Genomic DNA, 26,638 nt, shown 5'->3' on the forward strand with positions numbered 1-26,638 from the left:
AGTGGGGTTTATTGATATTGGAATTTGTCTTTTATTATGTTTATTAATAATTGATGCATATTGATGGGTTTTTTTTTTTGAGTTCCAAGTAACCCAGTCTTTCTTTAACTGGCCTTCTGGATCTATGGCTGACACCTGCCTTGCAGACTCTGTGCTCTGGGAGGTCGCTTTTCCCTGCGCTGCTGCAGGAGTGAGCAAAGAACCGGTGGATTGACTCTTATAATTCAAGTAAGCATCATACAGCAATTTTACAAAGTCTGGTGGAAAACCTGCACAGGAGGCGCAACTGACCCCTGTGGATGCTCCGTTTGCCTCCTTGAGGGGCCAGCATCTTCCATGCTGCGTTTCTTTGCCGTGGATGCTGATTTGGGCTTTGATGCTTCTAGGAAGGACTTAGACACCTCCCCCCAAGCAGCCCATCTGTAGACCCAAGATCCTCAAGGGATCCGAGGAGGCTGAGTCTGAGGACCCTGCCCCTTCCTCATGTTCCGCACAGCATGTAGAACATGGGTGATCCTCGGCCTGCCATCCAGCGCAAATCTGGCATGAATCCAGAGTATCGGAGCCTGAGGAGTCCATCTATGATTTCTTGCAAAATTAAAGGATATTAAGCTATTTGTGCAAGCTATTATCCTAGCACAATTAGATTACTGTAATTCAATCTACATAGGCCTGAGTAAGGGTAATCTAAAATGGTTACAACTAATCCAAAATACATTTGATAAGAGAAATTTTGATCATGTGTCTCCTCTTTTGAGAAATCTTCACTGGCTCCCTGTCTTAGAGTATAGTTTAAATGCACTTCTATTGCTTTTAAAATCATACATGGGCTATTTACGTCTTTGATTCCTCTATCTTTGAATAAGATATCTTCTGATTCAAGAAACTCTCAGAAATTTAAACTGTCCTTTTCATCTTTAAAAGGAATAAAATCTATTGGCAATATTATTTGATCTTTCTCAAATTCTTTTACAGTGATTTGGAATGGGATTCCCTCTTGTGTTAAAAATCTTCTCTCCTTCCAGATTTTCCGTAAATCTATGAAAACACTTGTCATTTCAACAGTTCTTAGAAAATTTTTCTACGGAAAATTAGTTATCTTCTCTCTAATATGTCGGATGAGGGTCTTCATTACTAAGTTATTTTTTCTCTAATCTAACTACTTTCATTTCCATTATCGATTTTTATGTGAACCGAGTTGAGCTCCTTTGGGGAGATGACACGGTATATAAATCCAAGATTTAGATTAGATAGAGGCTTTTAAATTCAAATCGAGAAATTAAAGATGGCCACTGAAATAGCGATTTTAGCGCTAAATACAGCCCGGGGAAGCTAAATCAATACTTAAAATAAGTCAGGGAAGGGGTTTATGGAGGTGGGAGATCCCCCAATCTGGACCCAGGAACCCTCATATTTGCATTTTGCAGCCTCCCCTCCCCCCCTCCCCCCGCCACAGCTAAAAAAAGAGAAAACTTTTTGCCTCAGGCAAACCGTAAAATCAGCTGCCAGCTGTACCAAATATTACTAGATGGAATTCATTCTGTTATGCTGTTAGCAAAGTGTATTCCATTGTGGAGAAGAAGTCTGAAACTGTGCTCAATGACATTTGTAAGATGCTTTCCCTAACAGCTTTCTGCTCAAATGAAATTGCTTTCATGGCAGAGTATATTAAGGTGATGAAACTGATTGCTATGGCACTCGACACAGTGCAGGTTGAAGTCCAATGTTTCATGGGAGTTCTCCTGCCAACGATTTCTTCCCTGCATGCACATCTTACCTCCATCAGGCCTTTGCTCAAATTTTCCAGCCCACATGTTGATGCTTTAATGAATGGAATCATTAAGTGCTTTGGTCCACTTGAAGCTAAGGATGATTTGATAGTAGCAAGTATTTCACAGCCACAATTCAAGTTTCGCTGAATCCATTCAGATGCTGCCAGAGCTCATGTCAAATACTTGCTGATGCAAGCAATGAAGGCTCAAGCTGACGCTGCAAACACAACTCCTAATGCAACACCATCTTCCAGTGAAGATACCAGTTATTCTGCTTCTATAAATCAAATAAAGGGGACAACGCTGTGCAGTCAGAACTAGATCTCTTTTTGAATGATGCTGCACGTGATATATCCAGTCTCCAGTGCTATCCAACTGTGAAGGAAGTGTTTATTCTGAAGAATACAAGCCTTCCATCAAGCACACCAGTGGACAGAATCTTACAACACGCAGGAACAGTTTAAACCATGAGCATTTTGAAAAAGAGATTATGTACTTACCCTGGTAAGCACTTTTCCAGTAGATAGGCGAGACATTCTAGACAGTAGGGTTATTTCCCTTTAGCCATATGCTGAAGAAGAAATCCACTCTGGATTTTTCACTCTGCCTCTGCTGTATTTCACTGGGCTCTAGCTCTACCTTCTGTCAGTACCCAAGCAAATAGAGCCACCCAATACACATGAAATAGAGGCATCTGGAGCAACTGGCTCAAACAAATTGTTCTGCTCAAACCATAACTAAACAGTACCATTAACCACCAACATAGTTCTGAAACTACTCCCCAATACATTGGAGCATATATTTAAATTCTTCCCAGCCCCTAAGGGCTGACAGACATCCAAGAATTAGCTTGGAGAAGCAAACACAGACAGAACACTGTAAGCAAGTGCAGTAAAGACAGGCCGGGAGTCTAGAATGCCTCACCTATCTACTGGAAAGAGTTTGCCAGGGTAAGTACATAATCATTTTTTCCAGTTCAATAGGTGAGACATTCCAGACAGTAAGGATGTACAAAAGCTGTCTCTCAAAACATTAGAACGAGCTTGCTGCGCTGACCCTTAAGACCAAGGACCCAAAGGTGGAGTCCTGTCTAGTCACCATGTTCACTCTATAGAACTTGGCAAACATTTGAAGAGAAGACCACGTTGCCACTCTGCAAATCTCCTTAGAAGAGAGGATTAGTTTCGGCCCACGAAGAAGCCACACACCTGGTAGATTGTTTCCCAAAAAGAATGTAAACTGATGAAATGGCCCTATAGAGTCATCTGGAAATCGTGGCCTTGGAAGCGGGAGCACCCTGCTTAACTGAATGAGTCAGCACAAACAAATGGTCAGAGAGAAGAAACTCATTGGTGATCTCCAGATAATGCAGAAGAACTCTGCACACATCCAGTTTCTTCCAGGAAGCGCTTGAACCATGAGCACTTTATCCGGGTGACCGGAAGAAGAGTTCATGAACCAATCTATCAGAGGTCAAGTAAATTCCAGTTGGTAACTCAAACAAATAATGTCCAAGACCCACTGGTTGGACATAACGCACATCCAGGCAGGCAAAAAATGCTGAGAGATGGTCCCCTATCCACAGAGGGGCATCCCTCGGCCTGGCGCCATTGAGTCTTTCCAGCAGAGGGAACAGAACAGGAGGCGAAAGGCTGGGAACACTTGTAGTCCATATTTCGTCATCGGGAGACCTGTGAAAATCTCTGTGACATGGCATTTGATTATTGCAATGTCTTATACCTTGGAATAACGAAGACAGCGCATTGCAAGTTGTGCTGAACACAGCAGCAAGATTGATAATGGGTGTATCGAAATATGATCATATTTCACCCTATCTTCAACAATTACATTGGATGCCTGTTGTTTTCAGATCTCAATACAAAGCAATAATGATTTGCCACCAATTCTTGTATGGTATCATACCTGAACTGTTTAAGAGAAAGATGTCTAATTATCTACCATCTAGGTCTCTGTGTTCTATAAACTCAGCCCTATTAAAAAACAAATGCAAACCCAAAATATGTTGAGACCGGTAAAATGGTATTTTGCTGTGCAGGGGTCAAACTGTGAAACTCACTTGTCAGTCAGTTATGAAAATGCTGTGACAAGGGTAGTTTAAGAAAATTATTTAAAACGCAGTTATCTGTAAATGCATTTTTCTAGATCTTGATTTTTGTGATTGTTTTTCTGCTGGGCATTTTTACATGATTTTCTGGGGATTATTTGTTTATGTTTGTTTGATCTTATCTGATTTATTGAATTATGTATTTAAAGACATGTAAACCATTTAGGCTTAAACAGTATAGAAATTTTTTTAAATAAATAAAACAACCAGAACCCCTGAAGGTCTGGATCTACAATCAAGTAGAGTCTTAGGGCGATAGTCTATCACAGAATCCATGAGGTCGTCCATACCTTTGCCAAACAATAATTGCCCCCTTAAAAGATGGCCTAGCCAATGTACCCTCAAAAGTGGAATCACCAGCTTACTGTTGAATCCAGAGTAGTCGGTGGGCAGAGATGGAGTACACTGACACCTTTGCCAAACTCGCATAAGTTCATCCGATGCAGCAGCTATATAATTGTCCCAACCAAAAGAAGTTGAAGAGGGGGATCCACTGCCTCATTCTACAGCATGAGCAGTCGAGCAAGACAGGCGTGTGCAACAAAACATGCTGCCAAAGCAGCTGACACCTAAAGTAGTTACGTTAAAAAAGTGTCCTGAGGACCACATCCACACGGCGGTCCTGCATACACCCTGGGATGACCCAAAAGCTCCTGACACTCCTATGTTAGAGGGGACAAGTGTGATATAGCTCTAGCGAATGTCAGAGCACCTTCCGGAGAGCCAAACTACTCTGAGATCAGAATGCTTACAACATGGTGCCAGGGAAAGTAGACCGTGAATGCACACCACAAAGCCAGGAGAAGAAGTGGACAGAGCCATCTGAGTGTGCAATTCCTGCGGAGACTCAGAAATATGGTCAGGCAAACTGAAACAAGTACAGGACAGAAGAATCATCCCCAGGATTCAAGTCCCCAGAGGGATCCACAGATCCAGCACAAAGTCCCTTGGCTGGCCTGGACCTTCTCTCCGACGTCAAAATTGACGTCGGGGGAAGGCTTATGGGCTGGCGGCTTGCAATCGCTGCATGTGCCTGGCCCTTATGGAGTTGCGGCGGCAGCAGCGGGGGGGGGGGGATTAAATAGAGCCAGCGGGTGGGTAGCAAGCAGCGGCAGAGGACAGCTCATGTATCCCTATGGTACGTGTACCGCAGGTTGAGGAAATCCTGGTCTAGAATGTCTCACCTATTGCACTGGAAATGCTTTTAATGCTCAGAGCCAATAAGATGCTCATTTGAAAATAAAGTACTCGTCGTTGTAATGTTCATATAGTTCATATAATTATAATTAATCAACAAAGTAACTATTAACTACCTAGTTAATTTTTTTAATAACTAGTATAACTTTATAAATTTAGTCTTTTTAAATTTAGTGAAGAATAACTGAAATCAGTTGCTAGTTACTTTTTATCCCATGTAACTAGTAATGGTAACGAGTTACATTTTTTATAGTATTTATATTTGTACATGCACACTTCCATGCATAGATGCTAGCATGTCACCTAAGTCCTATTCTGCAAATACCCATTTAACTTACATAGCACATAATTGAAAAGAGGGGGGGGGGGCACAACATGGGCAGAACACAGATGCACTGTAAGGTACATGGCTAGCTGCAGCACTGAGGTGTGTATATCCCCAGTTAACATGGGCAGAACACAGATGCACTGTAAGGTACATGGCTAGCTGCAGCACTGAGGTGTGTATATCCCCAGTTACTGTAGTATTCTATAACAGAACCTAGGTGCCTAGTTTCCTTCATAGAATAGGCTCTTATAGTGCACCCTATGGATGCCTAATCAGAGATACCCAGTTATAGAATTACTCATTGAGGGGAATTTATAACTACAAACATGTATGTTTTCCTCTCTTTTCAAAGCAGAGTTCATTCATACTTCCAATATGAAAATTACCCATGAAAATTATCTGCTCACATTTACATGTGCTCGTCAGCATGTACAAGTAACTTTTCAAAAGTGTGTGTTTAAGTGCACATTTCCCCCAGCCCTGATTCTACTAACTCTCCCCTGTCCTCAATGTTCCTTGTTAGTTCAATCTAGTGAGAAAATGAAAACATTTTACTTAATTTTAATGTACTGTACCTTGTAGTTAGCATGAGTAGCTTTCAAAACATCATATAACTTGAGGTAGGATGGAAGATGGTAAAAACTACCAAGAGATGAAGATTTGCTGCTTGGAGGAAGCCCCGCTGTATCACTTTGCCTAGAAACTTAACAAGAAAAAAAAAGCAAAATATATTGGAAGCAATACCATACAGTTCCAGTGAAATTAAGTATCTTCAGGGCCGGTTTTAGATCTCACAATTTCCCCACCCACCTTTAAATGACTTTTTCACAAAGAAAATAGACAGACCTTCACTAAATATAGAACAATGGATCACAAATTAGAAATAGAAATATGAATACCAAAGCTGAACTGGAAATCCCAAAAAGTTAAACTCAATAAGTACTTCATTTTGAACAAAATCAGTGGCCTAACCATGAGAGGGGGCTGGACCTGCCACTTTGAAATTAGGCTCTCTCTCAAAATGAACATCTCCCTTGCTGTAGCTGATGGGGATCCTCAAGGTTCACCAACTGACGGCCACCTCCCTCACCCCTCCTCAGGTCCAGTGACCAGAATTTTCCAAGTTCTGTAGCTGGCAGCAATATTGCAGAGCTGTTGTAGCTGCCTTCCCTCCTTCCCACCCGTTTGGCTTTCATGCATGCATGAAAGCAGTGGCGGATTGGAATATTGGTACTAGCTGCAAAGCTTGGAGTTTTCTGGTTGCCAGATGGAGGAAGATGCCTTCAGTTGGCAGGGCTTGAGAATCCCCACTAGCTCAAATATTTATAAATTGTACTAAGGCAGGGAGAAACTTTGGTGCCCATCTACTAATTTTGGGTTCCAGTCCCTCCCCCAAATCAGCTGTATGACTATGCCACTGAATACAATACAAAAATAATTGTGATGCACATACCCCAAAGCTATATTCCAGTTAATAAATTCTAAATAAAACAATTTTTTCTACCTTATCTGGACATTTTGTTTTTTTCAACATCTTGGTCCCAGTTTCTCTTTCCGCTTTTTGTCTATCTTCTACTAATTCTCTTTCCAGTATCTGTTGTCCATTTTTTTCTCCTCCTCTCTCTTGTTCCATTCCCTCCTTATACCTGTCTACAACATATTGATTTTTCCTTTTCCACTTTCCCTCCTTCTTTTCTGCCTCTGTCCACTCAAATCTTGCCTTCTTTCTCACCCTTCTTCTATTTAAATTTTCAGTTACCTCTCAATTTTCCATCTCCTCTCAGTTTTTAGCTCTCCCATCTCACTCCTTTCCCGGCCTCCTATTTCCTTCTATCCACTCCACATTACCACATTTCTACCACTGTACTCACTATTCTTTCATTCATCTTGTCATCTCCCTTATGACCTCATCCACACGGCTCACCACTTCCAGAATATCCCTCCCTCGCTTTACTGTTCAGGCTATATCTCCCTGTCCCTTTCGCTCCATCCCCTAGCATCTACTTATCCCAGCTCTCTTCCCTCCTGCCCTTCCATGGGTCCATCTCTCCTCCTCTCTTCCCTCATGGTCCAACATTTTGCTCCCTCTGTTTTCTGTTGCTCTTCTTCCCTCCCTCCCTTGGTGCTGAACAATAAAATGGAGGGGGAAAAAATAGATGCTGAATCTCTCTCACCCTTCCACACCCAGGCCTAACATTTCTCCCTCCCCCAGGTCCACCATCTCTCCCTTTCTCTTCCCAACAGTCCTCCCTTCAAGTATCTCTTTCCATAGGTCCAACTTCTCTCCCTTCAGACCACTTCCCTCTCTCTCTCTCTCTCCTGTTTCTGGCCCCATAAGCTCTTCCCCCATGCCCAGTCTGGCACATCGTTTAATATCCTCCCCCTTCGTACTTAAAGAAAAAAAAGTCCAGAGGGCTTCCTCGGCCCAGCATGTTCTCCCTCTTCTCTCCGCGCAGGTCTGATGTCGCCCTCACCTTCTGTCTCACTGAAAAAATCCACTGGCCTTGGCAGCGATTCAGAAATGTTGCCCACAGCTCTCCTCCCTGCTTTCCATCTGCTGCAGTCTGTCCCCAATGATGCAAGTTCCTGTTTCCGCCCGGGTAGATCACAGCAGACATAAAGCAGGAAGGGGAGCCATGGGCAACATTTCTGAATCACTGCTGAGGCCAGCGGATTTTTCAGTGAGACAGAAGGTGTGGGCGACATCGGACTGGTGCGGAGAGAAGGGGGAAGACATGCTAGCCCTCGGGGGACCCCAGAGCCTGTTTGCCCACCCCTAATGCCAGCCTTGAGTGTCTTGCATAGTAAATGATGATGCAAGAAGTATAGATACCAGTGTAAATTAGCCACTCTAACAATGAAAATAATTTTTATTATGTACAGTGGAACCTTGGTTTGCGAGTAACACGGTTTGTGAGTGTTTTGCAAGATGAGCAAAACACTCAGCATACTTTTATCTCGCAAACCAAGCATTGCCCCGATAAACGAACACTTACAGCTGCAGGAAGCGCCGCTTCAGGGGAATTCCTCTTCCGTCCGCCGGCCAGCCTTCCACGCCGGGTGCCTTCCGCATGCTGGAGAGCCTCTATCTGAGCTTACGCAGCCGAGTGCCGTCCCACCTGCACATTGTGTATGATCACGCACAACGTCAATCATTGACGTTGTGCGTGTCATAAGCAATGTGCAGGTGGGACGGCACTCGGCTGCGTAGGCTCAGATAGAGGCTCTCCAACATGCGGAAGGCACTCAGCATGGAAGGTCTCTCCAGCAGCCAGGATCATATCTGCTGTATAGCTACTTTCCATAAAACATGAGCCTGGTGTAAAACAAAACATGGCTAGAGGGACATTTGGGCTCAGGCACTAAATAGATTTTGCAGAATTGCTCGACTGAATCAACTTTCTCTTCCAGAATTTTGTTCCAAGAAGAAAAGAGAGGTGAATGTATTGACCAATTTCCCTCCTCCTTCTTATCCAAGCTACTCAAATGTATTGTTCACCACTACTGCCTGGACTTTCTATCATCCCTAGACATTCTTGACCCACTCCAATCAGGATTTCGCTCCCTGCACTCTACTGAAACTGACCTTGCCAAAGTCTCCCATTATCTCTTCCTGGCCAGATCCAAAGGCCACTACTCAATCCACATCCTTCGTGATCTATCCGCTGCTTTCAACACTAGACCACTGCCTTCTCCTTGACGCTCTTTCCTCACTTGGATTCCACAGCCCCTTTAAGGTCCAGAGCCCCTATTTAAGGTCATGCTGTTTATATTTAAAACCCTAGCCCACAACAAACCTCAGTTTATAGCAAGAATGTTAATTCCTCATAATCCCGTATGCTCACTCAGATCATCCTCTCAATACTTACTAGCTATACCTTCCCTGAAAACAATAGGTACAAGAAGATCAGATATGTTTTCTGTTATGGGTCCACAATGGTGGAACTCTCTGCCACAACATATTAAAAATGAAAAAGATCTTCTTTCTTTTAAAAAATCCTTAAAAACGCACCTTTTTAAAGATGCTTTTAATACTTAATATTAATATTTTTATTTTTTAACTACGCCTGTTTCCTTCTGTTTTTTCCATATTTGTTTTTCTCGATATAACAGATGTAACTTTTGCCCTTCTTCCCTCCCCAGTTAAAGTTTGTCTTGTCTTAAATTCGATGTTAACGAATTTCTAATTTGTATTTTTATAATCTTATCCCTTTTTTACTTGTGTACATCGCTTTGTAAACAGATTCAGCGATACATCAAATATTAATAAACTTTGAACCTTTCTCTTCTGGTTCTCTTCCTAGCTCTCACATCGCACCTTTAATGTATGCAGTGGTGTATCTTCCTCCACTGCTTTCCCACTATCAATCGGAATACCCCAGGGCTCTGTCCTCGAACCTCTTCACTTTTCCATCTATACTCATTCCCTTGGTGCTCTGATCTCCTCCCATGGTTTTCAATATCAACTCTATGCTGAAGTCTCCCAGATCTACCTCTGAACACCTGAAATCTCTACATGAATCAATGCCCAAGTCTCACCTTACTTGTCCAACACTGCTGCCTGGATATCCTGCTGTCACTTAAAACTATCAAAGAGAATAGGGTAGTATCATACACTATTTACTTCCAAGATGGACACTAAGGCCTCCATTACTCTGGTACAAAAATATATATTTTACCATTTAAATCTTCTAAAGCATCTTGACAAGAAATTTCATGAAGAAAATTTTATGAAGCATCCCAACTCCCCAAAACAAAAAAGTATGTTTATATGCAATGAAGATGACGCAGAGAAACATCAGAAAGTCAATTGGAACGGGATCATGGGGCCTCTTATAGTGCACAGCTATTTCAGTACTCACTTCACCAATCTCAAACTTGTTTAATCATTTGTTTCTCCCCCACACTCCTTAATCTCCTCAATTCTTTAATAAGAACAATGTCAAGTTTTCATTCCAACTGTTAATAAACTTCAAAGAATCAATAAACAACGTGCGAGACTTTACTTAACTGTCCGTTAGGACTCCAACGCTGTTCAAATTACACTCCCACTTAAAACTAGGCATGGCAAAGAATGAACTACTACTTTTTCTGCCTAAACCTACATCTTCTCTCCACCCACTCACTATCTCAGTGGATAACACTCTATTCTTCCCTATCTCATCAGCTTGCAACCTTGATGTCATTTTGACTCTTCTCTCTCCTTTTCTGCGCAAATCCAACAGACCGCCATAACATGTAGCTTTTTTCTCTATAGCATCACCAAAATCCAACCTTTGCTCTCTGAGCACAATTCCAAAATTCTTATACACTCCCTCATCATCTCTCACCTAGACTATTATTGCAACCTGCTTCTCAATGGCCTCCCACATAACCATCTCTCTCCCTTTCAATCTGTTCAGAATGCTCACATTACCCTCCTCCTCAAGCCACTTCACCAGTTTCCCATCCACATCCGCATATGTTTATTAAAATTTGATATTCTGCTAAATCTTGCAATAGTTCTTGGCAGTTTAGATAAAAATATACTGAAAACAGAAAAGAACTCCATAATATATAGAAAAGATCTATACTAGACACCCATTAAAGAATACATATAAATCATCATCCAGTCAATAAAATAGTATCATATTGTAGTCTAATTGACTGAGAACCCCTCAAGTAGTGAATATGGTCATTTGGAAAAGAGTCAATCCCAAAGGCTTGTTGAAAGAAATGTGTTTTAATAACTTTTTTAAAGTTTTATGATTAACTTCAGTACAAATCATACTTAAGTTGATTCCAAAGGCTAGGAGATAAAAAAAAAAGAAAGAATGCCTTATTATGGGTTGATTCCCATCTAGTTCTAGATACAGATGGTAAAACCTCTATTATCCTGCAGAGATTATAATGTACAACCTGGCATATAGGGAATTGCCAAAGACTGCAGATAGCTAGGTTCAGAGATTTATAATGCTTTATGATTTAAGACTAAAATTTTAAATTGAACTCTAAATGCGACTGGTAACCAATGATAATGTAAAAATAATGGAGTTACTTGATCAAATTTGTTTTTTATGTCCCAATACCTTTAAAGCTGCATTTTGTAATGTTTGTAATCGTCCAATATTAAATTTTGAGAGACCAGCATAAATAACATTACAATAGTCTAGTCTTGACACAAAGAATGCATGTATCAATGTATGAAAAACATTATTTTCAAAAAGACCTCTAACTGTTCGTAATGACCTCAGAGTATAAAAAACCTTTTTACAACATTTGCAACCTGGTCTGAAAACATTACATGTGAATCCACTATTACACCTAAATATTTATATTTTTCAACCAAGGGAATATTTTTATCCCATCAAAAATAAGTCTAAGGTCAGCTGCTGGTAAATGTCCCATCAACCAGCAAGAACAACTTTTATTGTAGTTGACAATAAATCTGTGTTCTGTTAACCACATCTGAATTTTAGACAGACAACTTTGAAACTTGTATACAGATAAAGAACATAAGAATAGCCTTACTGGTCCATCAAGCCCAGTAGCCCGTTCTCATGGTAACCAATCCAGGTCACAAGTACCTGGCCAAAACCCAAGGAGTAGCAATATTCCATGCAACCGATCCAGGGCAAGGCATGGCTTCACCCATGTCTTTCTCAATAACAGACTGGACTTTTCCTCCAGGAAATTGTTCACACCTTTCTTAAAACCAGCTGCGCTATCTGCTCTTACCACAACCTCTGGCAAAGCGATCCAGAGCTTAATTATTCTCCAAGTGAAAAAATAATTCCTCCTATTGGTTTTAAAAGTATTTCCCTGTAACTTTGAGTGCCCCCTAGTCTTTGTAATTTTTGACGGAGTGAAAAATTGATCCACTTATACCCATTCTACTCCACTCAGGATTTTGTAGACTTCAATCATATCTCCCCTCAGCCATCTCTTTTCCAAGCTGAAGAGCCCTAACCTTTTTTATTATTATTATTATTGATTAATTTTTTTTTTTTTTTTTTTTTCTCAGTATTTTTTATTTTCAACTTTTACATAAAGTGTACATAATAATAAAATACAATTGATAAATGCATATTATCACTTTTATATCTAATACATTATATATCTAAATTTGATTTTCCCCCTCACCCTCCCCCCACCCTTTTATTACTTTAATATAAATATTTTTATTTTTCAAATTTTTATAAAAAGTTTACAACATATTGGAATACAATTGATAAATATTCAATAACTTTTTTGTATCTAATACAATATAATCTAAACAAATTTTGTCCCATTTCACCTCCCTCCACCCTTTTATTACCTTTTTTTCATACGTTACATTTTGTATAATATATTATAACATATTATGTATAAATTATTATTTTTTTTTTTACCCCCCCTATATGTGTGTCGAAAAAAAAAAAAAAAATCCTTAAAAAGAAGAAAAGAAGAAGAAACATCATATTATTTAATCATTACAGTATTTTGTCAATGGCCCCCATATTTGTATGAATTTATTATATGTCCCCCTTTGTATTGCTATTGTTCTTTCCATTTTAAAAATATGACATATGGTATTCCACCAAAATGTGTAATTTAGGTTGTTGTAATTTTTCCAATTATTAGTTATATGTTGAATGGCAACCCCTGTCATAATTAATAAAAGCTTATTATTTTCTGGTGAAATTTGACTTTTTTTTCTCATCATCATTCCAAATAAAATTGTATCATATGATATTGCGATATGATTTTCCATTAATTTATTAATTTGTGGCCAAATTGAATTCCAAAAAATTTTTATATAGGGACAATGATATAATAAATGATCTAATGTCCCTGGTTTTAGATTACAGTGCCAGCATTTATTGGACTTAGAACTGTCTAATTTTTGCAAACGAGTAGGGGTCCAAAAAGCTCTATGTAATAAAAAGAACCATGTTTGTCTCATAGATGCTGACACTGTACATCTCATTCTCCAAGACCAAATTAGTGGCCATTGAGATGCATTAATTTGATGTCCAATCTCAATGCTCCAAATGTCTCTTAGACCATTTTTTGGTTTTTTATTCAAATATCCAGATATTAATTTATACCACAATGCGGCTTGATGTCCTAGGAAGTCTGCTTTAAAGCATAAGAATTTTAAACTATATTGATAATTCAATGTTTTCCATTCAGGGAACCCAACCTGAATGGCCTGCTTCAATTGCAACCATTTAAAACTTTGTGTTTTATTAAGACCAAATCTATGTTGCAATTGTGAAAATTCCAGCAGTTTACCTTCTGAAATAACATCATCTAGAGATCTAATGCCTGCAATAATCCAGTTCTTCCAAAGGATTTGAGCTCCGCCAATTTTGATCTTGGAGTTTATCCATATGGATTGATTAGTTGATTTGTATATTGGGATGGGTGTTAATTTATCAATAAATCTCAATGTTTTCCAAGTATCCATTATTATTTTATTTTCTCTGTATCTTCTAGGTATATTAATACTTGGCAAATGAACTAAATTTAGGGGAAACATAAGGCGCCATTCCAAATATAACCAATCTGGTGCATTATCTATAAGTTCTGGGAGGATCCAATACATACCCTGACGTAGAATATAGGCTTGATGGTACCTATAGAAATTTGGAAAATTTACCCCTCCCTCCTTAATTGATTTTTGTAAAGTTACTAAAGCTATTCTAGGTGTTTTACCAAGCCAAAGAAATTTTGTTAAAATTCTATTAAGCTTTTTATAAAAGGACCCCTGAAAATAAATAGGTATCATACTCATTTGATAGCAAACTACAGGCAACATCATCATTTTAATAGTTTGAACTCTTCCCCACCAAGAAATATGTAATGGGTTCCATTGCTCACATAACTCCATAACTTTTTTTATTACATATTTTTCATTTTCTTTTACAGTATCTTCAATTGTATTTTTAACTTGAATGCCTAGATATTTAAATCCTTCTTCTTTCCATATGAATGGAAAAGTATCAAATAATCCTTTTACACAATGAACATTCAAGGGTATAATTTCAGATTTATTCCAATTAATTTTATATCCTGAAAATTTACCAAACTTATCAATTAATTCCAATAAAGAAGATAAGGTAGACTCTGGATTTCTCAAATAAAGTAAAATATCATCAGCATAAGCCGAAATTTTATATTCCATATCTGAATATGGAATACCTTGTATCTCCCTCGTTTGTTGTATTGCTAACAATAAGGGTTCTAATACAACATCAAATAACAAAGGAGATAAAGGACAACCTTGTCTAACTCCCCTTTGCAATTGAAAACCATCAGATATCTTATTATTAATATTTAGTCTTGCAATTGGGAAGCTATACAAAGTTTTTACCATTTGTATAAATCCAGTACCTATACCAAACCATTCTAAAGCCTGATACATAAAATTCCATTCTACCCTATCAAATGCTTTTTCAGCATCTAATGAAACTGTAAAAGTCGGTTCATCTATTTTTTTTGATAAGTTTAGCATGTGAAATAATAGTCTAGAGTTATTGGAGGAATGTCTTTTAGCAACGAAACCCGTTTGATGTATATCTATAATATGTGGGAGAGCTTTTGCTAATCTTAAAGCCAAAATTTTCGCCAAAAGTTTATTATCAACATTTATCAAAGATATAGGCCTGTAGTTTGAAACCAAAGTAGGATCTTTATTTGGCTTAGGCAAAACAATTATTATTGATTCAGCCATAGTACCTTTTACATTACCTTTTATAAGTTGTGTCTGATATAATTTTAATAAATGTGGGGAAAGGATATTTTGAAATGTTTTATAAAATTCTACTGTGTAACCATCACCACCTGGAGCGGATCCAACTCTAAGAGATCTCAATGCTGTTTCTAATTCTTTTAGTGATATAGGTTCTTCTAAACTTCGTTTTATATGATCAGGAATTTTAGGTCCATTAATTAAATCTAAAAAATTTTTCCCATCTTTTTGTTTCTCCAAATAAGGTTCGGAAGAATACAGGTCCTTATAAAATTTTAAAAATTGTTTTAATATTATATTTGTTTGATTTGTTATTATACCATTATCATCTTTTATTCCGTTAATATTAGTTCTCCTTTTTTTTGCCTTAAGATAATTTGCTAATAATTTCCCCGCCTTATTAGAATTTCCATAATACATTGTTTGCTTGGAAAACAAATCCTTTCTTATCATTTTTGAAGTTAATTCATTATATTTACCTTTTGTTTTCAAAAGAGCTTGTAAAATTTCATATTCCCATTTTCTTACCAATTTAGCTTCTAATATTTTTATTTCTTTTTCTAATTCTATATATTGTTTTTTAATTTGTTTCCTAATAAAAGCTGAATATGATATAATATTACCCCTCATAGTTGCTTTAAATGCATCCCATACATTCTCTATAGATGTATCTTCCACTAAATTTATTTGAAAGAAATCGTTAATTTGTGTTTTAAAATTTTCCAAAAATTTGTCATCCACAAGCAATGAATTATCAAATCTCCAAAGAGGTCTATTATTTTCTAATTGGTCTAATTGTAATTCTATCCATACTCCCGCGTGATCTGAAATAATAATAGGATCAATGGAGGCTTTATTCACCTGTTGCACTTTATTTGTTGAAACAAAAATATAATCTATTCTTGAAAATGATTTATGAACCTGTGAACAAAATGAATATTCCTGATCATTAAAACGAAGAATACGCCATATATCTTTCAAATCACATGACTGAACCAAATTATCTAGACCTAAAGATTTAATATTTTTACCTGGTTTTTTATCCAATAATGGATCCATTACAGCATTAAAATCTCCAGCCACCACTAAATTAGAGGCAGCCAGTGGTAATAACATATTCTGTAGCTTTTTGAAAAATTCTGATTGATTCGAATTAGGGGCATATATATTGAATAACGTCAGGGTATCATTTCCCATACCTATATCAACATGTATCCATCTTCCATGTGGATCTAAACTTTTTATCTTTATCTTGGCCATACATTTTTTATTTATAAGAATTGCAACCCCTGCTTTTTTACCCACTGCTGGAGCAAAAAAACATTCCTTTATCCATCCACCTGATAATTTCTGTGATTCCTTCATATTAAGATGAGTCTCTTGCAGACAGTAAATATCCGCATTTTGCTTTTTTAAAAATGTTAATACTTTTTTTCTTTTAATTACATGATTCAGGCCATTGACATTAATAGAATATATTTTAAAAGACATTATACTTTTTAATACTTTTCATTATATTTTTCTTCCCCTCTTCTTCTATATTTAAAATCCAAAAAAATTTTTCCTTCACGACACACATATTTACCCCTAATGTATATAATCCCTTATTTATTTTACCCTTAATAATACTATTAAATATTCTCATTTTCCCTCCCTTTCCCACCCAATACATTGGCTGCTTAAGGATACACATTGGAATTGCAACCCGAATATTCTCCTCTCTCCAGGCAATCTATATTCAAACAAATTTCCCTTCTTTCTATCAATATTAATCTTTTATATCTTTAATCATTTTTACATAACATTTCATTAATATATCATTATCCATTTTTCAATTATTAATTTGTATTTCCTTAGTATATAATTCAATATTTCATATTTTTATAATTCTTCATAAAATCATCAAAACCATCTTAATGTTTTATATTAAAATATCATAGGTTCTGGTTTAGAAAGAAAGTCTTTTAGTTTTTCGGGATCCTCAAAATATAAGGATTTTTCTCCTGATGACACTCTCATTTTCGCCGGATAGTATAGACCATATTTAAATCCTTTTTCTTTTAGTAGAGGTCTCAAATCTAATAATCTTTTTCTTTTATTTGCTGTGTTTTTGGCAAAGTCTGGTAAAAACCATATTCTTGATCCTTTATAATTTAGATTTTTATCTTTTTTTGCAGCATTTAGTATTTCCAATGCTTGTTGGTATCTCAACATTTTGAAAATTATTGGTCTTGGTCTGCCTTTGTTTTCTAAATTTTTAATTGGGATTCTATGCGCTCTTTCTATTTCAATTGATTGTTTCAATTCTATTTGTAGAATTTTTGGAATTAAATTTTCAAGGAAAAGGATAGTATTTTTTCCCTCTAGATTTTCTTGTATTCCAAAAAGTTTGATGTTCTTCCTTCTTCCTCTATTCTCATAATCCTCCAGTTGATCTTTTAATTTGTTTAATTCCAGGCTATCATTTTTACATCTTTTTGATTCACATTCTATAGCTTCCATTTTTGATTCTAATTCAGTTGTTCTTTTGTTATTAACTTCCATTTGTCTATGAATATTTAAAATTTCTTCTTTCATTTCAGACATATTAGTAACTGTTTCTTTAAGCATTTGTTTGATTTGTCTTAGTTCTTCCATGACTTCTGCTTTGCTTAATATGTCTGGATCTTCAATAGGAAGTGGTATCTTGCTTGGTGTTATTTGATCTTGTTTCTGTCTTTTTGCAGATGTACCAGCCTCATTTTTGTTTTGTCTGGTGCTTGCCATGTTGTTATTTTCTTTTTCTTGGTTATTCTTATTTCTTATGTTTAGTCTCTTGGTTTTAGATTTGGTATTTTTATGTTTTTATTCCCTTTTCTTCCAAGCTTTGGTTTTGTCTTTTGAAATAGAAATTTTCTTTCCTTTTTTTTTTTTTTTTTTTCCCTTTTCTCTTTCTCAGTTATCTGTCTCAATCTTAAATATTCCTTTTCTTTTTTTTTTTTTTAGTGTCTTTTTTACTTTAATATTGGTAAAAAGGTTCTTTGGAGTAACTGTCAGTTTTGTTTCCAGTTCTATAATTGTGAAGAAAAAAAAAAAAACAGTATTCCCTTTTTTTTGGTTCTTTTCCCTTAAGTCACTTCACTGTCTCAATGAAGGAGGGGATATTCAGTCCAACAAACTTTTCTTCCTTTAGATATCTCTCATACTTGTCAGGTCCTTTCACAGATTTAATTCATTACCTTTGGCATTCATTCTTTCTTGATGAGACACCGCTTCAGCGCTGAACAAAAATTGTTTAGTAGTCCTTTCTTTTAGCTTTCCTGTCACAAGCCCAATCGCAGCCCTGACCGAGGAGAGCAACACTTCACCCAATTCTTTTCTCTTATTTGACAAACTTGAAGCAACTGTTCTCTGTTTATTCACAGCGTTTCTCAACTGCCTTAACGCCTTGCTGCTTCAGTTTTTTTTTTTAAAAAAAAAATTCCGTTGTCCCTTTCCTCTATCTCCTCACTCACAAGCCCAATCGCAGCCTGCCAGAGAAAAGTAATATTCAATATTTCATTTACTTAGTAAGTTGGTATTTATTTATTTATTTTCAGCGCTTCGGTGTTCAATTACTGAGAAAAAATGCCGGTATTTCTCTCTCTCAGTATTTCCTCAATCAATCTCCCTTTCAGCGTCGCCAAAGGGCAAAACTATTTTTCTCTTACAAGTTCTTCTGTATTTGATTGGGATAGACAATTTCTTCAAAATCTCCCCACCAACCTTGTTATTCACTCATTCAAACCTCACGATCTCAACGTTGCAAGTTCAATAAAACCGCCGAAATCATAAACGGCTCTCTGCCCTTCCGACTCTCGTCAGCGCATACTTCACCTCAATCCCAGCAAATTAGGATTTCTTTTTATATCTTTAGCTCAGCTTCTTTCATATATATTTTCTATGTGATTATACAGAAGGAAAAATTTTTTTTTTTTATTTCTTTGCCTGGATGGTGAGGAGCTTCACGATTACACCTCCATCCGTGCTCGCGTTAAGCCACGCCCCCCTATTATTGATTAATTTAAAATTAAATATCAAGTATACACTTGTACAGAAAAGCTAGTTAGTCAAGATATTACATTTGTTAAAGTATAAAACATATTACACTTTAATTGCCCTGAAAACAAAAGAAATATACATTTTTGACTAGCTCAGCTCAAGTCCTCTATATTAGGATCCAAGACTTCACATAAGCGAGATAAAAGAAAATATAAATCTATACATTTAAGATATGCTATAGACTATAGAACTGAGGTAGGAGTAACATATTAACCTATGGAGCACTTGATTTATACCCATCCAGTCGAGCCAAGGCCAAAAAAGCAGTTAGTTGTTGAGGTTTGAAGAAAACTTATTTAGTTGATCGATGGCAAACAATACACTTACAAGGATGCCTTAAATAGAATGCAGCCCCCAATAAAATGACCCCTGGTCTCAGAAGAAGAAATTCTCGACAATGCTTTTGCGTCTCTCTTGAGAGATCAGGGGACCGTGAGATCCACCCGAACCATCTCACACTAAGCCTGGAAACACTGCCAGGCTTTTGCATAGACTGACACAGTAGATTTCTATTTACTCTGAAGGAGTGAAATGATGAATGCAGACGAATAGCCCCTGGCAGTAAGCGCCATGTGCTCAAGAGCCAAGCGGTCTGGATCTTGGAGCGCTATGGGGCCCTGTGTGAGCATCCGCTGATGACGGGGAAGTCAAAGATCCCTCTCTATGCTCAACTGCACCAGGCCTGCATAGCACGGCCTTCTGGGCCAGTCCGGGACCACCAGAATCATCTGGTCGACATGAGAGGCCACCCGGCGCAGAACGCACCCTATCATGGGTCACAGGGGAAAAACACAGAGAATCTCCCCCTGGAGCCAAGGTTGGACCAGAGTGTCCAACCCTTCGCGGCCGATCTCTCTGCGGCAGCTGAAGAATCTGTTTGCCTTCCAGTTCCTGGCGGACGCCATCAGATCGAAGGACGGACAGCCCCACTACCAGACTATGGTCTCGAACGCCATTCTCCCATGTCCAGAATCTGCCGACTTAGAAAGTCTGCCTGAATGTTGTCCGCGCCTGCTACATGGGCCGCGGACAAGGCCAACAGATGCTTTTCCATCCAGGAAAAGAGCATCCGAGCCTCCAGGCTCAGCAGGGGATACTTTGTGCCCTCCTGACAGTTGACATAGGCTACAGCCATGACATTGTCTGAGAAAACACGAACAGCCTTCCAATGGAGACACTGTTGAAATCACAACAAAGCCAAGTGGATCACTCGAAATTCCAGGCAATTGATTGACCATCTGCTCTCCAACGCAGTCCACTGGCCTTGCGTCGGGATAGATCTGCAAACTGCCCCCCAGCCTGACAGACTCACATCCGTTGTCAGGGTCACCCAGTCCAAGACTTGCAGAGTCAGCCCTCTGTCCAGAGTCACAGGACAGCCCTCTGTCCAAAGTCACAGGACAGCATGCAGCCCAAAGCAGTGTCACACCCAGAGAATCCCACTGGGGATTCCATCAAGTCAGGAGGGACAGCTGAAGAGGCCGGAGTCATGCGCTGGCCCATGGAATAACATCTATAGTTGTAACCATGAGACCCAGTACCTATAGGTACTGCCAGGCCGTAGGAGCCTGAACTTCCAACATGGCCCGAATGGCACTCCTTAGCTTGATCTTCCTGGAGTCTGGCAAAAACACCTGGAGCCTGTCCTATGTAGAACCGGACTCCCAGATATTCCAAATCCTGTGTCGGCTCGAGGTGGCCCTTCTTCAGATTGACCACCCAGCTGAAACACTCCAGCAGATGCATCACCTGGTGAACCGCCCTGTGGCCCTCCGCCAGCAAGGGGGCTCTGATCAGCCAGTCATCCAGGTACAGATGGACTACTACACCCTGCGAGCGCAGGTGGGCAGCCACTACCACCATGATGATGGTGAAGGTTCTGGGCGCTGATGCCAGCCTGAAGAGCAGAGCCGCGAACTGGAACTGCTGCCCGAGCACATGGCATCTCAGAAACCTCCTGTGTTCCTGAAAGATTGGAATGCGGAGGTATGCTTCCGAGAGATCCAAGGAAGCCAAGAACTCCCCAGACATCACTGCTGCTACAACTGAACGCACCGGTTCCATCCGGAAACACAGAACTCGCAGGAACGCATTCACTGCCTTTAGGTCCAGAATAGGTCTCCAATCTTCGGAGCCTTTCTTTGGCACGATGAAGTATATCGAGAATCTCCCTGAGCCCAAGTCATCCTATGGAACAGGCTGTATTGCTGACAGATCAGCAATCTGCAAACCGTGGCCCACATGCATTGGGCTCCTTCCGGAGTTTTTGTGGGTGAAGTCAGGAAGAAATCCGACAGGGGTCAGAAAAACTGCAGTTGGATAACCTCTCTGAGTACTTCGAGGACCCACTGGCCCAAAGTCTCCCTCTGCCACTATGGTAGGTAGGCCGAAAGTGGTCCCCCTGATCTGAGGGAGAGGTGCCAGAGACCTGGTGTCAGAAGTTCCTCTTGGAGGGTGCAGGGAGACGGTTGTTTGAAGACTGTTGGTGAGCTGGATTGCCAAAGCACAGTCTGGAAGGAGCTCCGAACCTTCACCCCTTTGCCGGGGGCCCAGCGAACTGGCGAGGTCTCTGGTAAGGATGAAAATTTGGCCGTCCTGAGCCCCGTGTCGGGTGAGGTTTTGAGCTGGGTAGCACCTTAAGCTTAAGGGCCTTAACACTGGCCATGAGGTCATCCAGACTTTGGCTAAACAAGAGCAAATCTTTGAAAGGCAACTGGTTCAGTGTAGCCTTAGAAGAAGAATCACCCGACCACTGGCGAATCCACAGCATTCGCCGGGCTGAGACTAAATAAGCTCCAAGCTTAGCAAAAACCTTCAAAAACCATCATAGAGCACCTGCCAAACAATTCACCCTTAGACTAGGAAGTCAACCTCCTCGGGATCCTGGCGCAGCTTGGTGTGACACGCACAAGCAACAAAGGAGGTGGTCGCTGTAGCTCTTACTCCTGCCGCTGCGGAATCGAAAAGGCGCTTGAGGACAATGTCCACCCACCTGTCCTGAATGTCTTTCAGGACAACCCCTCCATCGGATGTTAAAGAAGTGCACTTAGTGGCCTGTGCCACAGCCAAATCCATCTTCAGCAGGGCCAGCTGTTAGCTGAAATCCAGGTCCATGTGATACAATCGCGCCAGGGCCCTAGCACCTTTAAGGGGAATCTCCAGGGACTCCTAGACCTCTAAGCATATCCTAGTCAAATCCGGATTGTCCGAAAAGGAAGCAGATAGCGGACGCTGATCACTCATAACAGAACATTCTGCCTGTTCCATACAGTCTAAAATTAGGTTCAGGGCACTTAGGGACTCAGAAATAATGTCCGGCAGGCGGCTAGTCTTAAAGAGCCGGCGCACTGTTGGGTCATCCCCAAGATCTCGGGACCCACTGTTCTGGGGATTACTAAGATCCGCTAAGTTAGCCACATTGGTGGACACAGCGAAATAAATTTGTGACAGCAAAGGCACAGAAACTGCAGCAGAAACAATGGCAGGGAGTGGACCGCCTGTCTACTTTCTTGTGCCCCAGAAATAGAACATGGAATCATGCTGGAAAATAGAGGAGGGGCAGACCCCATCTGCTACTCTGGATTCTGAGTGGAAAAGCAGGCATAGACCTTTTAATCATAAAAGCCTGATACATTATATTTACAAATTCTGGGGGAAAATATTCACCGGCGGCAAAAGCCGCTCTGCAAGTCTCAAATTTTGAATGCTTAACAGACTTGTAAGACTTTCCCTCATAACTGCGCTTGTGTTTCATGGAAGCGCCCTCTGTGCCCTTCTTAGGCGCACCGGACGCAGTAAACGCATCTCAGGTCGAATTGGAGGAAAGCAGGGCCTCTTCAGAGGAGGGGAGCGCTTAATCCACGCACATTTCACCCCCCTCGTGGGCTGCAGTGCATGTAATATACGGCGGTGAATCTAGCAGCCATCTGCCGCAATTATGACATGAAACCGTGTCATCCTTTCCTGAGGAGGCAACCTGTGAAGTTTGGAGAAAAAACAAAGCTCCTAAGGACAAAAAAAATACACTTTTAAAAGTTTTAAATAAAATCTAAGATGGCTGCTGCAGGTGCTGATTTTGCCCTAACACGGGAAATCACAGGAAAAACAGCGATTTTTAGATTTTACAGGTGAGGGGGGAACCACCCCAAAACCCCTTTCCAGGACCCCCCAAAATCGCAAAACTTGTGGGTACACACACTCACAATGGCATGTGCTGCAATAGAAATCAATGGCATGCCAGCTAAACACGAAGCAAGCAAGATCAGTACCTTAGGAGTTGAAAAAACTGGATTTCAGATCTTCTGACCGCCTCACCTTCCCAGTCACCCCAGAAGTGACTACCAGGACCTCAACGGATAATTAGGGAAGACACGTGCGGTCCAGTTCCGATCCCGGCACGCCTCCATGGAACTGTACAGCCTGTGCTCTACCCCTTAGCGGAAGAACCCGGGGTGAGATGGCTCCTGATTCTGGAGACCCAATCTGATGCAGGCTGTCCAGGGGGCTTACTGCAGTTTTACTAACAGGTAACCTTCCAGAAGCAGACAATATAAATGCAAAAGTCTGCGATCTCCCGCTGAAGGATGTCCCCGCAGGGTGAATTCACAGCACTAGGGCAAGACCTTTGTTGAAGTTAAAAATGAAGCATGAGCAAAAGAGACAAAAACCCTGGCATTGCAGGGGCGAGTGACAGATGACCACAGAGGGAGGGGCTAGGGTTTGGTTTTTGAGTTCCCTGCAGTTCAAGGCTGAAAGAGATACATAACCCTGTCGTGAAGATTCCAGAGGTTATTATACAAGAAAAGCTGTTTGGAGAAAGAGGGCATTTAGATTTCTAGCACCAGAGAGGTAGAATAACTTCCTGGAAGAACTCAGAGGTAGTACTAACTTCTTTGAATTCAAAAAATTATTGAACATATTTATTTCCATGGTGGATTGAGAGGGAATATTTTTATTTGGTTATATTTGTTCTTTATCCTATTGATTTTATTTTTCTGATATTATTGCAAACCATTTTGATTAAGTAATCAGGATGATGGTATACAAACTTAAAAAAAAAAAAAGATATATATATTTATTTATTATCTTTATTTCCTTGTTTGTATACTCCAGCATGTTATCTTCCTATTTCAAATGTGTTGTAAGATATATTTTACGTTCTGGATAAATTTAAAAAAGAAAGAAAATAAGTATTTCCCTTTCTTAGATCTGCCCCTTTTCATACCTGGAGTAGTTTCATTGGCCTTCTTAGGACTTAATGGTACAGCTGTTTGTTCCACTGGTTCTCTTTCTCTGCCTCTGCGTCGGATTGGGCTTAAAGAAGGTGGATTAGTCAGGGAAGATAATGTTGCCTAGAATTAAGAAAGGTTATTCAAAATTATTTTATTAACCAAGAACTGAAACAACAGTCAATCAACTTTTCTAACAGTTTTCTGAGCTACAGAAATGTACATTGCCAAAGATATATGAAGTTCTATAACTGGAGAACATATATTTCCTCTTCCTTGCTCATTTTACTTTATTAAATTATTATGCCAGCAATGATCATAATGCTCATAATACTGCCAGAGCAAGGAAAAGGTCTGTCTGGTCAGTTTTTTATTTCACTGTAAAACTCAATAATAGATATACATCTAACATAACTATAATTCTGTTACATGCCTTCCGGATTCAGTATGCTAGGTGTTCAATTCCTTCCTGCAATCCAGGAGTTGCAGAAATTCAAACACTTTTCTAACACTCTCTCCTCCCATGTCAGAGAGAGTTAGAGCCCCTCGTAGTTTTCAATTTCTGAAAGCAATCCGTGCAGAAGTCTTTTGGATTTGCTCTGCATCTTTTTCATATTTTTGCGCTTAAAGTTGGTCTTTTCAGTGGCTTGAGTGCCTTGAGACCCCTTTGCAGTGGCCCTCAGTCAGAGGAAAGGATGCAGCCCCGTGGAGCTGGACTGCTGCTTCACTGAGAAACGTTGGTGGATCTGTGGAGTCAGCCTGCTGTGTGCCACCCTTCCTGGACTCAGGGTCCATTCCCCTAGAAGCTCGCTTGCCCAAGGCCGGCAGAAGCAGAAAGATCTTCTAGCGGCACCAGCACGTCCTGTGGGCTGCGTGCCGGTGCCAGACCGGGGGGGGGGGGGGCGATGCCGGTTATCGGGGGGGGGGGGGGGTGCTCGCAAATCGAGTCAACACTCGGTTTGCGAGACACGTTTTGCGAGAATGTTTTGCTCGTCTTGCAAAACACTCGCAAACCGGGTTACTCGCAAACCGAGGTTTGACTGTAACTATATTGGAACACCCTCCCAACTCACCTGATCTGGCCATCAATTACTTTTTTATTTACACAAAGATAAAGGAAATATTGAAAGGAAGACATTTTGATGACATTCAGTACATCAAGGGTAATATGAAGACAGCTCTGATGGGCATTCTAGAAAAAGAAAGAATTCCAAAATTGCTTTGAAGGGTGGACTAGGCGCTGAAATTGGTGCATAGCTTCTCAAGGGGAGTACTTTGAGGGTGACTATAGTGATATTCAGCAATGATGCATGTAGTATTTTTTTTAAGATGAGTTTGCGACTTGTCAGACCTCATACATACTAATTTTTGTTTGCACTAAATTTGATAGCATACTTTAATAAAAGATTTTCTATACCTTTCAATAAATCTTTTCTTCAGTTTTGCTATAAGCTTTCCAAGCTTGTATTAAGTATGACAAATAAACAAACCATATTTTAAACATCCTAAATATCTAGCCTTCACCTGTCCTATAACATAAGAATGTCTATCGTTAAAACTAACACAAACAGGAGAAGAAAGCAAAGTTACTCATCTGTAGCAGGTGTTATTCAAGGACAGCAGGCATATATTCTCACATCTGGTGACATCATCCATGGAACCTAGCACAAACAGTCAAATAGTGTACTGTCACTTTAAAACTTTAGAATCGCCCATAACATGCACTTGTTAGTGCTTTCCCGCCTGACATCGGCTCACAGGACTACAGTTCAGTAAAGTAGCTAAGAAGCCAACTAGGGGAGGTAAGAGGATTGTGAGAATATATGCCTGCTGTCCTCGGAGGACACCTGCTACAGATGAGTAACTTTCCTTTCTCCGAGGACAAGCAGGCATCATATTCTCACATCTGGGGCTCCCAAGCTGCAGGAATATGCCTCTAGGAAGAGGGTTAGTGGTAACTACCATGAACCTGATGAAACCAAAGGGTTGGAGGGTAAGTTGGTATTTAGGTAGAGAATACATTTTTCATAACTACTTGCCCAAACTGACTATCCCATCTGGAATGATTCCCCACACAGTAATGGAAAGTGAAGGTATGGATTGAGAACCAGGTAGCTGTCTTACAGATATCCTCAATAAGTGAAGAATGTAGATGGGCTACTGAAGTTGCCTTTGCTCAAACTTTATGAGCAG

At 39.8% G+C, this 26,638-nt stretch overlaps 1 protein-coding gene across 6 annotated transcripts in view; it reads right to left on the reverse strand.

Annotated features, from left to right (window-relative positions):
* The window catches only part of HTT (huntingtin), an 831,912-nt gene that overhangs the window by 394,234 nt on the left and 411,040 nt on the right, over positions 1-26,638 (reverse strand). For all 6 annotated transcript variants that reach the window (XM_033950363.1, XM_033950354.1, XM_033950401.1 and 3 more), the window contains 2 exons: positions 24,442-24,568; positions 5,998-6,125 (listed from right to left, as the gene is read on the reverse strand). In XM_033950363.1, the coding sequence (XP_033806254.1) occupies positions 5,998-6,125; positions 24,442-24,568 (255 nt within the window). The remainder of the gene's footprint in view (positions 1-5,997; positions 6,126-24,441; positions 24,569-26,638) is intronic.

This window comes from Geotrypetes seraphini, chromosome 1 (assembly GCF_902459505.1).
Source record: "Geotrypetes seraphini chromosome 1, aGeoSer1.1, whole genome shotgun sequence".
Taxonomy (NCBI): Eukaryota; Metazoa; Chordata; class Amphibia; order Gymnophiona; family Dermophiidae; genus Geotrypetes; species Geotrypetes seraphini.